Source organism: Kogia breviceps, chromosome 10, assembly GCF_026419965.1.
Source record: "Kogia breviceps isolate mKogBre1 chromosome 10, mKogBre1 haplotype 1, whole genome shotgun sequence".
NCBI classification, from domain to species: Eukaryota; Metazoa; Chordata; class Mammalia; order Artiodactyla; family Physeteridae; genus Kogia; species Kogia breviceps.
In genome coordinates, this window is record NC_081319.1 from 53,283,741 (window position 1) to 53,301,182 (window position 17,442).

General features: G+C 41.9%; 2 protein-coding genes across 3 annotated transcripts in view; both read right to left on the reverse strand.

The window, feature by feature from the left end:
• The window catches only part of CMTM8 (CKLF like MARVEL transmembrane domain containing 8), a 147,428-nt gene extending 138,407 nt beyond the window's left edge, over nt 1–9,021 (reverse strand). For both annotated transcript variants that reach the window (XM_059077429.2, XM_067005842.1), the window contains exons 1-2: nt 8,973–9,021; nt 8,685–8,767 (exon numbers count right to left, since the gene is read on the reverse strand). The gene's annotated coding sequence lies outside the window, so the exon portion shown is untranslated. The remainder of the gene's footprint in view (nt 1–8,684; nt 8,768–8,972) is intronic.
• Nucleotides 9,022–13,758: 4,737 nt separating this feature from the next.
• GPD1L (glycerol-3-phosphate dehydrogenase 1 like) overlaps nt 13,759–17,442 on the reverse strand; it is a 67,432-nt gene continuing 63,748 nt past the window's right edge. The window contains exon 8 of the mRNA XM_059077397.2: nt 13,759–16,566. Coding sequence (XP_058933380.1) covers nt 16,470–16,566 — 97 coding nt within the window. The 3' untranslated portion in view covers nt 13,759–16,469. The remainder of the gene's footprint in view (nt 16,567–17,442) is intronic.

The window sequence follows — 17,442 nt, forward strand, 5'->3', positions numbered from 1 at the left end:
ATGATTTGCAAATATTTTCTCCCATTTTGTGGACTGCCTGTAAGCAACATTGAAAGAGCTGGGACTAATGCAACATTGTAAGTCAACTGTACTTCGGTTAAAAAAAAAAAGAGGGATTTCCCTGGCAGTCCAGTTGTTAGGACTCCACGCTTCCACTGCAGGGAGCATGGGTTCGATCCCTGGTTGGGGAACTGAGATCCCACAAGCTATGTGAACCAGCCAAAAAACAAACAAAAAAAAAAAAAAAAAGGAGAGAGAGAGAGCTGAGAAACAGCTGGGTACTTTCTGAGCATGGTACCAAAAGAGAAATAATAAAGGAAACAGTCAGTGGATTTAAATACATAAAAATATGTGTTAGCTATGATTAAAAAATACCACAAACCGGGACTTCCCTGGTGGAGCAGTGGTTAAGAATCTGCCTGCCAATGCAGGGGACATGGGTTCGAGCCCTGGTCTGGGAAGATCCCACATGCCGCCGAGCAACTAAACCCAAGCACCACAACTACTGAGCCTGCGCTCTAGACCTCACAAGCCACAAGTACTGAGCCTGTGTGCCACAACTACTGAAGCCAACATAGCTAGAGCCCGTGCTCCACAACAAGAGAAGCCACTGCAATGAGAGGCCTATGCACCACAACAAAGGGTAGCCCTCTCTGGCCGCAACTAGAGAAAGCCCACGCTCAGCAACAAAGAGCCAATACAGCCCAAAATATAATTAATTAATTAATTAATTTTAAAAAATAATAAAAAAACAAAACCACAAACCATATCAAAAGTCAAATGACGCAGGAAAACTTTTTTTTGCAATATATAGCAATGGATTTTTAATATGTAGCAAGTAAAATCCAAGTAGTCTAGTAAACAAAAGCTAAACCCCAATAAAATTAAACAGGGCAAAAGACACAAATGTATAGTTACAGAAGAAGAAATACACGAGCCTTTGTACACATAAAATGTCTTGTGGAAGCAAAACTGACATCTTGCTTCCATGAAGTCCCAGGTTTAGGGGAAAATACACTTTCAGGTCTGTCAAGTTCTAGCCCCTCGAATAAATGGACTCCTGAGCATTGCCTGTAAGGTGCTGACAACTTAAGGCAAACAACTTTATCCCTGACTTTTGCAGTGCTGCTGTCTGAAGTCTGGCCACGACCTCATAGAAATAACACTGTAAGGAGATTGCTGGTTTTCAGTCCTGAACATACCAACTGTAAATTCAGTCACCTTGGTAATTCTGCAGTGTTTGGCTTTAATGACCTGCTGTGTTTTTTTATTTGAATAGCAGATCCTTCTGGCTGTCTCATATTTCTTGCAAGGAAACTTCTTTCCTTTTCTTACTGCTATTATCTGAGTCTTCAATTCACTGGGAATCAATGAAATGCACATTAAAATAAAATATTAAAATATCAAGGTACCATTTTCACCTATTCAGTGGGCAAAGATGTATTTTGCCAAGATACTGCTCAATGCCAGCTGGGTGGGCAATAAGTTGGGCCCACCTATGTGGCTACTAACTTTTTTTTTTTTTTTTTTTTGCCACCCTTTCTCCTACCCCCACACTCCGCTAAAGCTCTGCTACTAACTTTTAAAATACACACTTTAGGGCTTCCCTGGTGGTGCAGTGGTTGAGAATCCGCCTGCCGATGTAGGGGACGCGGGTTCGTGCCCCGGTCTGGGAAGATCCCACATGCCGCGGAGCGGCTGGGCCCGTGAGCCATGGCCGCTGAGCCTGCGCGTCCAGAGCCTGTGCTCTGCAACGGGAGAGGCCACAACAGTGAGAGGCCCGTGTACCGCAAAAAATAAATAAATAAAATACACACTTTAAATCCTATAATTCTAGTACCTGCAATTCAACAATGGTTATTTAGGTATATCCTAAAATTAAAAAGAAACAAACACTAAAAGGTCTTCAACTTACAAACAGTCAAATACATTTTCTAAGTATATGTAATACTCTGGGGAAATACTCTTGATTTAATGTAAAATGAAAAAAGTGGGATCATACAGGATGATGTAAATTTGATAATAAAACCACATATATGGCATTTTCAAAACTCATAAGAAAAAGAAAGCATTTAAATCACCACCCTTTCCTTTTCTTTAAGGAAAAAATAATTGATATGACTGCTGTCGTTTAATAACAGAGCACACTAGAACTTACGAAGTTCAATTAAGGTGGAATTATATATAATGTTGTGTATTAAGGTCAGTTAAAGTGGGTGAGACTGGATGTGGCGGTTGGGAATGAGCAAAAGAAAAGAGCGGGGAAGAAAGAGAGCTGGGATAGCGTGGGGGGACTGAGAGGGACAGACAGACAAACCTAGAAACTTAGGCAGAACGATCAAATGAAATCAATTCCTAGAGCATTGTTTTCATGTCCTCTCTGCCCCCCTGGCCCCCACACACACTCCGGGCTATTGTTTCAGATGGTTCTCTAACAGAAACCAACAAGAACACAGTCTCTCCTGCAGTTACAAGTGAAAAGAAACTATGTTCACATTGAATCCTTGTCAGAACAGCAGGACATCAGAGATGTCTCAGAAGTTGTGGTGGGCTGTTCTGGAGACATAATAAATCTTATGGCAAACGGCTCTACACCCTTCCCTGGAAATCACCAATAAATGTTGTGCAGGAGCTCCCACCTCTGGAAGGCGGGGACTTGGGCTCAGGCTACTGAATTATTTATTAGAGCCCTAATTTACAACAGTGAAACCAGTTTAAACAAATTAAAAGGGCAGGGTAGCGCAGTAAGCAAGCACTGGCTGAAAGAAAAGAACAAGCTGTTATTTACAAAGGATGCACAGGCACAGGTGCAGACATGCCATGTGATCAGAGAGGCAGCATACCAGCAAATTAGCAAACGTCTCTTGCAGAGATCAAAAACAGGAGTAATTGCCCACAGCCGGCCCGGGTACCAGCTGCTGAGCAAGCGATCCTGGCTTCTGTCGGATACAGAACTGGTTCTGTGTAAAGAGCTTTGAAATGCTGGGTCAGATGAGGTCTCTCCTATCTCAAACTGAGACTCACACCTTGAATTGCCCAGGTTTGAGAATGCTTGACTGGATGAAAACCCTCCAAGGAGCCTGCTTTAAGTAACAGGGAATGTCCCAGAGCTGGAATTAGGAAAGTGTCACCAACACAGGAGATTTAGCACCCGGTTGCCTGGAAGATAAAGCAGGGTTCCTTGGCACAGTATGAGAGAAGCAGGTCAAGTTAGCAGCTTAGCAATTCAGCTACCCCTGGAGAGAACCCAAGAAGCCATCCAACACCAGTGAGTGCCCTGCTGGGTGTGCATTTCAGGAACCTCAGGGTCTTTGATTCTTGTGTAGTCACTCCTTCCAATAAGTCAAATTGGCCCAAGCTCTGAGGTGGCTGCAAATAATGTAACAGAAAGTTCAAGAGGACCTCACACAAGATGTGGTACATATATACAATGGAATACTACTCAGCCATAAGAAAGAGTGAAATAATGCCATTTGCAGCAACGTGGATGGACATAGGCATGATCATAAATACTAAGTGAAGTAAGTCAAGAAGAGAAAGTCAAATATAATATGATATCACTTTTATGTGGAATCCAAAATAGGACACAAATGAACTTATCTATGAAACAGATACAGACTCACGGGCATAGAGAACAGACTGGTGGTTGCCAAGGGGGAGGGGATTGTGGGAGGGATGGAGTGGGAGGTTGGGATTAGCAGATGTAAGCTTTTACATATAGAATGGATAAACAACAAGGTCCTACTGTATAGGACAGGGAACTATATTCAATATCCTGGGAGAAACCATAATGGAAAAGAATATTTTAAAAAAGAATGTATATATATGTATAACTGAACCACTTTGCTGTACAGCAGAAATGAACACAACATTGTAAATCAACTATACTTCAATTAAAAAAAAAAAGAGGACGGGCTTCTCTGGTGGCGCAGTGGTTGAGAGTCCGCCTGCCGATGCAGGGGATATGGGTTCGTGCCCCGATCCGGGAAGATCCCACGTGCCGCGGAGCGGCTGGGCCCGTGAGCTATGGCCGCTGGGCCTGCGCGTCCGGAGCCTGTGCTCCGCAACGGGAGAGGCCACAACAGTGAGAGGTCCGCGTACCGCAAAAAAAAAAAAAAAAAAAGAGGACCTCGCACATGTATCTGTGAGTTAGATAATGGCAGGATGCACAGAACAGACGTATCTTCCTGCCCCCTCCCTCCTGTTTCCTTTAACTCGGAAAAGTGGCCTTAGCCTCAGCGCTGGGGCATGGCTGTGACACTGGGACAGATGTAGGGCAGGACTGTGACAAGGAGATGTAGACAACACCTGGTAAAGGGGTGAAACTTTCTACCAACATGCAAAGTGGAGTTGTACTGCCCACCTGGAACCGTGAGCTGGTCATCGTAGCCATGAGATCATAACAGCACGACAGGGCACATAATCAGGGCACAGAGGAAGCCATCACATGGAAGGAAATCCTCGGAGAGATGAGAAGGCAGGGAAATAGATTTGACAGCTTGTTGCTGCCAGAGCTTCCTTAGCAAAGATAAGATCAGGATTGGGTTTATTTAAATAAAAAGAGACAAATCCTGGTGTCTACCCAAGATGTTTGTTCCTATTGTATTTAATCTGTTGACAGGAGCAGGAAAGAAGTCGGTTTGGGGTAAACACTGCTTCAAGCAGTAGCCGTTCCTCGCAGAGCAAGTTTGGACACTGGATGCTGAAAACGGACCAAGAAAAACCAGCACATCCTGGCAGCATGCCCTGCACAGGGGCTTCAGCTGTGTTTTTTGAGAAACACAGACCATCTTCATCAGCAGAGCTTTGAATGCACTAGGATGGGAGGTCAGAGAGCGGAAGGTGAAACTGGCTATCACACTCCAATTCCTTAGAAAAGGGACATACAGGTCCCTTCCTGAGAGCCATCCAGTCAGTTTTGCTAAACAGAACTGCAAACCCTTAAGACATGTAGAATCAATATTCCTACATTAAAGTGGTTTACAGGAAAAAGTTGAGATTGCTCCTAAAAGACATCTCTTTCAGAGCTTCTCAGGCCAGCAGGTCAGGGGAGTCACCCAGGGAATCTGGGACCTGCTCAAGACCAGTGAATCCGAATCTCTGAAAATCGTTTGCAGAGCCTTCCAGATGGTTTCAATATGAACGCAGGGTAAGAAATAGCAGTGTAGAGCAGAGCTTTTCTAACTTTAATGGGCATACATCTCACCCGGGGATCTGCTTAAACCTGAGTTTAATCCCAACAGGTCTGGGGAAGGCTGAGAGCCTGCATTTCTAACGAGCTCAGGGGATGGGGATGCTTGATCCAGGGCTACACTTAGGATGTCAAGGGCCTCTAGAGCTACCTCTTTAATTACGGGGATTGGATTAAAGTTTCTTATCAATAGAGTACAATTCAAAGCCAGGGATAAACCTTTGTATCATTTTGGTCAAAACAACTTTTCTTATCATGTGTGGGAGGAAGACAGGGCTAAGCAATCAGAGCAGGTGGGCAGAAATCAGAAGAATTTTAAATTTTGGTCACATTTTTCAGTAAACATTATTTCAACTGATGAATCAGTAAACTTAATGTGGTACATCCCTACACTGGAATATTATTTGGCCATAAAAAGGAATGAAATCTTGATACATACTACATGGATAAACCTTGAAAATATTACACTGGGAATTCCCTGGCAGTCCAGTAGTTAGGACTCCATGCTTCCACTCCAAGGGGCCTGGGTTTGATCCCAGTTTTGGGGAACTAGAATCCCACAAGCCTGTGGTGTGGCAAAAAAAAACAAAAAAAAACACCCCAAACAAACAACTATGCTAACTGAAAGAAGTCAGTCACAAAAGACCACATATTAAATATTGCATTTACATGAAATGTCCAGAATTAGCATATTTATAGAGATAGAAAGCAAATTAGTTGTTACTTAGGACTGGAGGGATGTGGGGAAAGGAGAGCTAGCTAAAGGGCAGGGGACTTCTTTACGAGGTCATGAAAATATTCTAAATATTCATGAAATATTCTATAATTGACTGTACTAAAAAACCATTTAATTTTACACTTTAAATGGGTGAATTGTATGACATGTGAATTATCTTTCAATAAAGCTGTTAAAAATATACTGAAAGGGCTTCCCTGGTGGCACAGTGGTTAAGAATCTGCCTGCCAATGCAGGGGACACGGGTTCGAGCCCTGGTCTGGGAAGATCCCACATGCTGCAGAACAACTAAGCCCATGTGCCACAACTACTGAGCCTGTGCTCTAGAGCCCGCGAGCCACAACTACTGAGCCTGCGTGCGCGCCTAGAGCCGGTGCTCCACAAGAGAAGCCACCTCAATGAGAAGGAGCCCGTGCACTACAAGGAAGAGTAGCCCCCACTCGCCGCAACTAGAGAAAGCCTGCATGCAGCAATGAAAACCCAATGCGGCCAAAAATAAATAAATAAATTTAGGGCTTCCCTGGTGGCGCAGTGGTTGAGAATCCGCCTGCCGATGCAGGGGACACGGGTTCGTGCCCCGGTCCGGGAAGATTCCACATGCCGCAGAGTGGCTGGGCCTGTGAGCCATGGCCGCTGAGCCTGTGTGTCCGGAGCCTGTGCTCCACAACGGGAGAGGCCACAACAGTGAGAGGCCTGCGTACCACCAAAATAAAAAATAAATAAATAAATAAAATAAATAAATTTATTTTTAAAAAATTACTGAAAGATCTTTGCAGTGCATATAAGCAACCAAACATATAAAGAATGTATAATATGGGCTTCCCTGGTGGCGCAGTGGTTGACAGTCTGCCTGCCGATGCAGGGGACATGGGTTCATGTCCCGGTCCGGGAAGATCCCAAATGCCGCAGAGCAGCTGGGCCCGTGAGCCGTGGCCACTAAGCCTGCGCGTCAGGAGCCTGTGCTCCGTCCACAATGGGAGAGGCCCGCATACCGCAAAAAAAAAAAAAAGAATGTATAATAATTTTATGTATTATATATGATATATATTATATTCTTTATATACTATCTTTAATATTATATAGAATATATTATATAAAATACAAAGATTATGTAAAGCCTTGTAGGAGTAAGTCTATTGAAAAAATAAAAAGGCAAACAACTCAACAGGAAAAGAGACAGAGGACGTGCACTGACAATTCACAAAAGAGAAAACCAGAAGGGTCAATATACACATGGAAAGAGGCTCCACTTCTTTGGAAGTCAGGGAAATAAACATTAGTATATCAACCAGGTATCAATTCAAACCCATCAGATTGGAAAAAGAAGTGCAAAAATTAGGATGATGACACTAAGCTATGCTAAATGTATTCTCATGTGTTGCTGGTGGGAAGAGTAGATTGATCCAAAATCTTTGGAAAGCAATTTAGCAATATTTGAGTACATCTAAAGTGTGTCTATTCCATGACTTGCTAGTATACACATGTGAGAAAGTCTCACCCATGTATACAGGAGGCATGCACAGGGATATTCTTCCTTTATTTTCTGTATTAGTAAAAAACTTCAACAACTTATATGCCATCCATAGGGAAATGGATAACTATATTGGGATTTATTCACATAATGAAAAATTAGCGTTTAAGAATAAATGAATTTGAGCTACTGTATGTAGTAAAATATTTAAAATATGATTCATATTACCTCCTAGAAGTAGTCTAAAGAGAGCAAAGGTACAGGAGAAAGTCAAGTTGGCAAATACATATGTGACTTGGACCTGACACTCCATCACCTCCACCACATTGCCTTGGCCAAGCCAGTCACACGCCAAGCCCTATCTTCAAGGGCTGGGAGATAGACTCCATCTGTAAAGTCTCATAGCCAAGGTGGATTCAGGGAGGGCGGAGGAATTGGGGCCATGATTGAAATGAAACAAAAGTCCAGACCTTGCCCTGGGCACCTCAGTCTTATTTAGCGGTTCCTGGGCTCTAGACCCCCTCCCCTCCACACCTCATAGACCTCCCTCAGGGCAATCCGACCTCATAACGGCCTCACCCAACACCTCTGACTCATCAGCTTTTGATCTGTGGTCCACAATGTTCTCTTGTCTCCTGGACATCTCCCTGCAGAAGGCCTCAAGCAATTCAAACCAAGTATGGATTTGTCTTTTTCTCCCCAGGTTCTTTCCATCTTGAACTTCCCTAATGTGTTCAGGGAGCTGTAAGAAGCAACTTAAACATGTTCTGACTCCTCAAGAAACCAGACACTATCTACAGACAAGGAAATTGAAGCCCAGAAAGGTTAAGTAATTTGCCCAAAGTCCCACCAGGCCAGAACTTGAATCCCCACCTGACTCCAAAGTCTTGAAACTAGATGTGGACCCCATGTAAGGGGCCAGAAGCTTTTAGAACTTGGTGATTTATTTTTAAGAAAAAGAATACAGGGAATTCCCAGGCAGTCCACTGATTAGGACTCTGCGCTTTCGATGCCGAGGACCTGGGTTTGATTCCTGGTTGGGGAACTAAGATCCCACAAGCCACACAGTGCAGCCAAAAAAAAAAAAAAAAATTTTAAGAAAACAAAGTTAGGTACAAGGCTGTAGAAGGGATAAGTACAAGTAAGAGTCTTGAAGCTTAAATTTCATTCACTTCCTGATAAAATAGCCTCTAAATGGAAATCACACTATCTCCAAAGATAACGAATAGGCAAACCAGGGAGACGATTCAGATGCAAAGAGGTTTTTTTCTTCACTGCATACCAACCTCCTGGCTGAAACTTCTTTAAAGCATGGAAGGAAGGTCCATCGTTTAGAAGTATTTCCCCAAATATGTTCCTGGAGTCTTTCCTGAAAATAAAAAGGAAGCAGATATTTTTGTTTTTGCCAGAATGTCGGTGTCAGAATAAGAGGGAGAAGAAGACAGACATTTAACAAAAACAGACATGAGTGGGAGTCCAAAATCAAGGAAGGGAAAGAAATCCAGAAGCAACAAAATCCAGTCCGATGTTTAAGTGCATACAGGTCAGAGTCAAAGCAAAACATCAAAACTTACGGTTCTGGGTTACAAAGTCAAAACGAAACCTAGATACTGGACAATTGCCCAGAACAAACTCCACTCAGCTCATAAGAAATGCGTGGCCTTCTCGCCACTTGACCAAAAAGCCACAGGAACAATGATGCTATTTTTTGCAGGCTGCCGACTGCCTGGGGCAAAGTCATTTCCAAAGAGTGACCTCTAGTGGACAGGAGGGTCATCGTTCACTGGAACAGGGAATTTCCTGACAAGCATCTTAATCGGTTTCAGCTTGCTTTTTATTGATGCAAGAAAGAGCCTTCTGGGGTTTTGCTTAAACAATGAATTTGTGATGTTTTAAATTTTTAATTAACGTTTCTTATTTCAACATTCCTCGTAAACATTTCACTTACATGACATATTCTGTGCCTATATAAACCTTCAGCACCACCAACTCTTTTTTTTTTTTTTTTTTTTTTTTTTTTCTGCGGTACACGGGCCTCTCACTGTTGTGGCCTCTCCCGTTGCGGAGCACAGGCTTCGGACGCGTAGGCTCAGCGGCCATGGCTCACGGGCCCAGCCGCTCCGCGGCATGTGGGATCCTCCTGGACTGGGGCATGAACCCGTGCCCCCTGCATCGGCAGGTGGATTCTCAACCACTGCACCACCAGGGAAGCCCCAGCACCACCAACTCTTACAGCTGTTAGTAAGACAGCTTTTTTTTTTTAACAAAGTTGTAGTTTTGAATAACAAAATTTTACTTTTTGTGGTAAAACTGGTAGGAGAGACTTTTAAATTTTTTGTTTCTTTTTTGGCCACACTGTGCAGCTTGTGGGATCTTAATTCCTGACTAGGGATTGAACCTGAGTCCCCGGCAATAGAAGCACTGAGTCCTAACCACCGGACTGCCAGGGAATTCCCCTGAATTCTTGATAAATACAAAATTGTGTATTTCTCGGATTTATTGGTTCGATTTAGATCTTTGTTATAAAGGTATCCCTAGTAGAGGTTATAGAAGTAATCAGAAAAAGCAAATGAGGTCAGAAGCGTGGTTGAGAGTCCGCCTGCTGATGCAAGGACACGGGTTCGTGCCCCGGTCCGGGAAGATCCCACATGCCGCAGAGCGGATGGGCCCATGGGCCGTGGCCTTTGAGCCTGTGCGTCCGGAGCCTGTGCTCCGCAACGGGAGAGGCCACAACAGTGAGAGGCCCGCGTACCGCAAAAAAAAAAAAAAAAAAAAAAACCCAAACAACAACAACAAAAACTAGGTGTTGATATATTCAGGGAAACTGGGTGGCCCTGAGAGGTTTCTGTACTATCTTTACAACTTCCTGTGAATCTATATTTCAAAATAAACAGTTCTTTAAAAGTTGCTTAAAACAAACCACTGATATAAAAGATGGTCAAGATATAACGTTAACTGAAAAAAAAGCAAGGTGTATAGTAAGCTCTATTTTGTGTAGGAAAATGGTAAAGGGATTAAGTATATATTTGCTTATGTAAAATGAAATTCTAGAAGAGCACATTAGAAACTAGTAACAGTGGCTACTTGGGCAGTGGGCAAATGGGCTTTATTTTGGAATCAAGTGACTGTTTCCCAAAGATTATTTTAAATAAGAGCTAACAAAAAAGAATCACAACACTTCTATCAAAGCATAAAAACATTGCATTTCCATTTGCAACAAGTTGAATAACACCAACTTGACAAACTACAAGTTCAATGATGTAGGTACTTTTCCAATGGCTCAATTTTACTCAATGTGTAAAATTCAGAGATGTTTCATTCCTTAGTTTTTGAAGCGGAGCTGAATAGTCACTTCTTTTGGCTTCAGCTAGACAAGGTTTTTATTTTTTATTATTTTTAAAAATTTATTTATTTATTTTTGGCTGCACTGGGTCTGTTGCCGTGTGCGAGCTTTCCCTAGTGGTGAGCAGGGGCTACTCTTGATTGCAGTATGTAGGCTTCTCATTGCCGTGGCTTCTCTTGTTGCGCAGCCCGGGCTCTAGGCACGTGGGCTTCAGTAGTTGTGGCTTGCGGGCTCCAGAGTGCAGGCTCAGTAGTTGTGGCGCACGGGCTTAGTTGCTCCGCGGCATGTGGGATCTTCCCGGACCAGGGCTCGGACCTGTGACTCCTGCATTGGCAGGCAGATTCTTAACCACTTTGCCACCTGGGAAGTCCTAGACAAGGTTTTTAGAGTTGACAGCAGGCATGTAGGGTTATCGTAAATCTAATGACATTTCTAATTAGAAGCTTTTGAAATGAGGAAGACAACTTAAGGACACTCCAGTGTTAAGGAAGCACATGTTAGGGAGGTCCCTGGCAGTCCAGTGGTTAGGACTCGGAGCTTTCACTGCCAGGGCCTGGGTTCAATCCCTGGTCAGGAACTAAGATCCCACCAAGCCACGTGGCATGACTCCCCCCCAAAATATATATATGCACACGTTATAAGTCCTGGACCTTTATGGCATTAATTCTGGAGAAGGGACAATTACATATACAAAATCTGGACTTAGCTAGTTAGTCCTGGGAGGAGAGGAAACAGACATAAACACAGTGTACCCACCCACATTCCAATACAGCATCCTGTGTCCAAACAAGCGATGCCAAAATAGACATTAGGATGCTATCGGGACCAATGTATAAATTCTCTGAAATCTCTTGATATTTCTGTAAGTTCCATCTCGTCTTAACTCTTCAAATGTCTTTTTAGCAACATCTTAGGGTAAGTTATGCCAGCTGCTGTAATAAATAACACTTAAATCTCAGTGGCATAATAATGATTTTTGTAACTATCAGTCCAACGTGGACCGAGGGTGGGGGGACTTTCTCTACACAGTCATGTAGGAATCCAGGCTTTAAGAGCCAACATACGGCTTCCAGGTCATCCTGGAAATTGATATCTAGTCAGCACGCAGGAAAAGAGTAAAGACAAACAGAATCATAACCCCAGGAAATGGCATTTTTTTCTTCCTTATGTCATTGGACAGAATTCAATCACCTAACTGCAGGGGAGACTGGGAAATGTAGTTTGTGCATCTCAGAAAAAAGTTTACAATTTAGTTAATATATATCCTTGTTTCTGCCATAAGCAGCTATAAATCTTTCTCCTTTAATATGTTAAGATTTCCTGCTTTTCACTGACCTTCACAGTAATCCTTTGAGCTAGACTGCACGGATATTATTCCCTCTTAAACAATGAGGAAATGCACTTCAAAGAGGACTTGGCTGCCTTGACGAAATGGATACTAAGAAAATGAAACATGATCTGGAACCCAAGCCTTGCGACAGTGCTACATCACCCACCCAAACGAAAGGGGATGCAGCTTGCTTCAGTACTCATCCAAACGAAAGGGGACGCAGCCTGCTTCAGTACTCGTCCAAACCAAAGGGGATGCGGCTTGCTTCAGTACTCAAATCAATCACACCTTCAGTAAATTAGTAGATTATGCTTATAGCTTTCTCAAACAACTTATTTCCTCAAAATAAAAAAGAAAGAAAAGGTTCACCATCAACTTAAGTTTACAAGTAGTCATACAAAGTTATAAAGATTATGTGGTGAAATTTTAATGGAAATATATTTGGGAGAATAACAAAATTGATCACATACAATAAATTCTGGACAAATTTCAGACTTTATTTTTTCAAAAATTGCCTCTCCCTCTTCGTTCTTCTGGAACTTCTCTCAGATGTATGTTGAATCTTGAATCTTATCCTCTACTTACTTCTTAAATTCTCATTTTCTCTGCTACCTTCTGTTAGTATCTTCATACCTATTTTCCAGTTTGCTAATTCCCTTTACAGCTCTGTCAAATCTACTCTTTAATCTGTCCAAAGACATAATGTAAATTATATTCATCTCAAGATGTTCTAATAGGTTTGTTTTCAAGTCTCCTTGGTTGTTCCTCCACCCCCAACAGTAATTTGACCTTAATACTTTAATCCTCCTTTTATGTCTCTATTTTTAAAATTACTCTTCAAAGCATCTCTCATTTTGCTCAATTAAATATCTGGGCATCTAATTCTTCTGTTTCCAAAAAGCTGTTGACTTTCACTCATAATGAACTATTTTGCAATTATTTTATAATTTTAAACGTGCATATTGAGTGGGAGTATTTGTACGAAGTGCATACTTATGGGAAGCCTGTGCAGCCTGGATCCAGAGTGATTTCTGCAGGTGTTTTTGTTTTTGCTTCTGTCAGTTACCTACCGGCATTACTGGCTCAAGTTCCGATGTTTATGTTAACTTGGCTTGTGGTTCCTGGATATAAAACTTCAAACCCAAAGCCTGTTTGTGGTGCTGGCATGATCACAGGTTTTCAGCAGAGACCTTTTTTCTCTACCTGGAGTCCAACTTTCTTGCTTCTGCCCATATATGTGTTTTCTTAGTTCATCTTCTTCCCAACAGTGTATCCCTTGGAGGTTCTAGCATAAGCTTTACAGCCCAAACCCCCAGGTGATAATGGACAGCACTCCCACACCCTCCCCTGAAGCCACAGAGCCACCTCAAAGCCTTACTGCTCTGGCCATCAGCCCCCATTTGTTTCAGGCTCCTGGGGATTTCCCTCACAGTCCATTTGATGGCTGCAACTGGAAGGTCTCCATCCTACACTTACAATTATATAAAAAGATCAGCAAGCAATAGAAAGGAACACAGACCAATGGAAGCAGATGTGTTTGAGGAATGCATTAGAGATAAAGCCTTTCTTTTAAAATTTGCCTTTTTATTGTTGTCAATGCAACACAATTCAGGGAGGAAAAAAAAGAGCTTCTTAAATAAAACTATTAAATAAGCTGATTTAAAAAAAACAGGATCAGTAGCACAGGTTTAGGGGATTAAATGTTTATTAAATCAAGCTTTTAAATTATATCCACCTACAGTCTGTAAACAAACATAGTACATGTGTAGGTAAAAGGCTCAGATTAGAGCTAGTGGAAAAACTGAAGATTCCTTTGTACAGTGGCACCTCACTACTCCCTAGGCCGATACCATGGGGCCAATGTTATAGCTAAGAGTTAAATGAAAAAGCAGAAGGAGTTTAGCTCAATTCCACCTGCTAGGATGGGTTTCAAGACAGTTATTTGTTCCACATTATAGTAGGTTGGATTATACAAGGCAACAGCGTAGTTTTTACATTCACAGATTTGGCTGAAACAGTATAAATTAAGCTTCTCTTCTAGATGTCTCCCTCCCCTATTACCACAATTAGTAAGAAAGGTGAATTAAAATAAATGATGGACCACAGGTGGTTATAAAAATAGATAACTTGTAGAGTAATAAATATCTACAGTTAGCAAAGCACAAACTTATATAAAATTTACTTTTTCCCATATGTGCAGAATATTATAATTATGTTCAAGAGGTACAGTCAGAAGACCTCAGAGTGGTAAGAGGGCATTTATAAAGAAAAAACACTCAAGTACAAAACCCAGAGTAGGAAGCTGAATGCAGATGAGAATATACAAAAGACAAAATCCAAATTCCTCACATCTGATGATCCTACTTGACAGACACCACAATTAGCTTACAGCCCTTCATGTATCTTAAAAAGCAACACTTTGTTACCTATGTACAAACTTTTCAAAAGATTAATTATGAGACAAAAATGGATTGACTTACCAGTGGCCCTAAAATCAATGAAACTTGTAGCATTTTGTGTGCTTTCATATACTTCTGTGTATAGGAGTTTTTAAAATTCCCACAAAATCTGTTCTATAATCATTTTGGGTATAGAAAGGAAAAAGTCCCAAGCTGGAAAATAAAAAAGGTCAAAATCTCAAAGTGACTGAAAATCCATGAATATGTAAGACATACATTCCCTTAAACACTTATCAAGTACTATGTTAGGTAACTGCAATGCTATCCTGAAACCAATCACATTTACGAAGATACAGTAACTCCCATTCTAATTCTAGAATTAAAAGCACTTAGTCCATACAATGTGCGTTTCAGCGAGGTTGACATCCACTTGGCTGTACCTCACAGTGTCACCTTAAAGATACGTCAAAGATCCATGGCAGACCTGAACTGTAAAGGTTCAGAATGAACAACACCACAGGTAGTCATTCATCCTCATTTTTTGCAGAGTGAAAGGTATACTCGAGCTGTCCTAAGGTCACCTCAGCCTGGAAACTGGTAAGTTTCCTTGCCAAAAAAAAAAAAAAATCTCCATAATCTGTCTGGGATTTGCTGGGTTAAATAAACAGGTTCCACCAACACACATTCTACCCCTTCAGGAGGGGTGTACAGATGCAGCTTTTCCCAAACTCACTGGACCTTGCCAGGGAACACCAGAACCACCAATGGATCCCAGGACACTTGTTTCCTATGGAACACGATTTGAGAAATGCCAATCTAAAATAAATTTTCTACAGTAGTGGTTCTCAAACAGTAGTGAGCACTGAAACACATGGAAAGCATGTCAAAACAGAGACACAATACCCCCACTTTAGAGGTCTGGTGTGGGACCCAAGAACCTGCATTTCTAAGAGACTCCAAGTGAAGCTGCTGGAGTGAGGTCCACACTGAATGATACCCTTCTAGACATGGACCCATGCAAGCCTCAGCTGCAGGAAGCCCGCCAACGGCCTCAAGAAAGGCTGCAAATGGCATTTGCTGCAACCAATTAGCAGGAGTTCAAACCAGCTCAGTGATGTCTGAGAGCCTCTGGCTGTGCCCCTACTCACTGGGCGACAAGGCACAGTGACTGCACCTTAAAAGACGAATAACAGCAGCCCCCTTTCAGGGGATCTGTGAGGTTTAAAGGAAATATTTGCACAAAAGTACGACCTGACAAAAAGCATCATACAAGTGTCATTAATCAGAAGAATGTGTCAGTCACAGCAGAAAAATCCGAGATGAGTTTTCTGCCTTCTGCCACTGCTGAGCCTTTATGAAAGCACATTCTGGTAGCTAATGAAGAGAAAAGAGGCTAAAAATGCAGAAAACTACAGTGAGAGGAAAATATGAGTGGATTACCTAATTAAAAATAAGTAATTGTTAAAAAAAAAAAGATCAACCCACAATCGAAGTAGTTAATTATGTTGGCTTTGAGATAGTGTTTAAAAGTTACAGTATGTTAATCTTTGAACTCACTCACTCGTCCACTTTACCATGTTAATGTTGGTTAAATTTTAACCTCAAGAGAATGAGAAAAAAAATTCCTTCACTGGAATACACAGGAATTAGATCCAAAACTTTTAGCTGTGATAGTTCCAATCTGATAAGCTACCACAGTGGGAAAATTTCAAAAGTGATTTTTAAAAAGGGCCTTTAATTTTGTTTCATAGAAATATCCACAGAATGAAAAAGGAACACACACTCACACGTTCATATATGTGCGTCTAGATGTTGCCCAGTAACATCTTAGCCAATGAACTTCATCTCACAATTCAAAAATGAACCTGTAAAAATTCATACACATCCATGATGGGATTACAGTCAAGCAAACATCTTGTTGCCAAGTCCCGGTTTCCATCTGAATCCCAATGACTGATTGGAAAGGCAGGCCTTTCCCTGACAGGTTGCAAGATTCACTTTATATATGCTCTGGATGGCTCTGGAGACAAGACAACATCTCTTGAACGGGCCTGCCTTCGTAGCAGATCTGGTACACCGCAGTGAACAATGGAAACCTGGTCAAGGGAACAGGAAAAAACAAGTTAAGCCATCTGGTCTACCTCACAGAACCCACTAGTCTTTCTCTCCTGCCTAATGGATTGCAGACTAGCATATGCTACTACTGGAAAACAAAGCGACCGCCTTCACATCCCTCCATTATTTGGTCTGCAGAGAGCCTCTGCACGGTGGCTGTAAGAACTTGGTACAACCTAAACCATCCCCTGCCTCGCTGTTTGGAGTGCGCTGTCTACACTCACATCCCGGGGTAGTCTTTACAGGGTGATCTGTGGTCAATGACATCAAGAGCTGTGGCTCAGGCTCTTGGCCAAATCTAGAATGAATCCAAGTTTTTGTCACCTTTAAAAGGTTGGAGAATAAATTTTAAATCACAGGGAGGTACTGCTCTTGCTTCTCCAAAATGAATCATCCAAGAATGAAGATGAGGCAGCCCACACAGCACCATAAATAATGCAGGCCTGGAACATTCTCAAAAGAATCAACGTGGGGACCCACCATTAGCGAAGTGCTGATCTCATGTTGGAAGTGGGGTTTATTCTGCCTTTTCTTCCAAGATGTGAACACAGGTATAAATGAAAGTTTGAAATGATGAGGGCATGAAGGAGTGAGCTAATAATCCACTGTAAGAAAAGATAACATTATCCCAGGGTACTGCTGGCTCAGCAAGTTATCTGTTTATTTTTTTTATGGCAAAAATCACTAAGGAAATAACTTTATAATTTCAATCAGGCTTTTAAACACACACACATACACACACAGCCTCAAGTGAGCTTGAAAGAATCACAGGAATCTTAAAAGCCATTCTGAAAATTTTCTAGTTAAGCATCCTATAATGACAATGTAATTTAAGAACAGCAAACAGTGCTGATTAG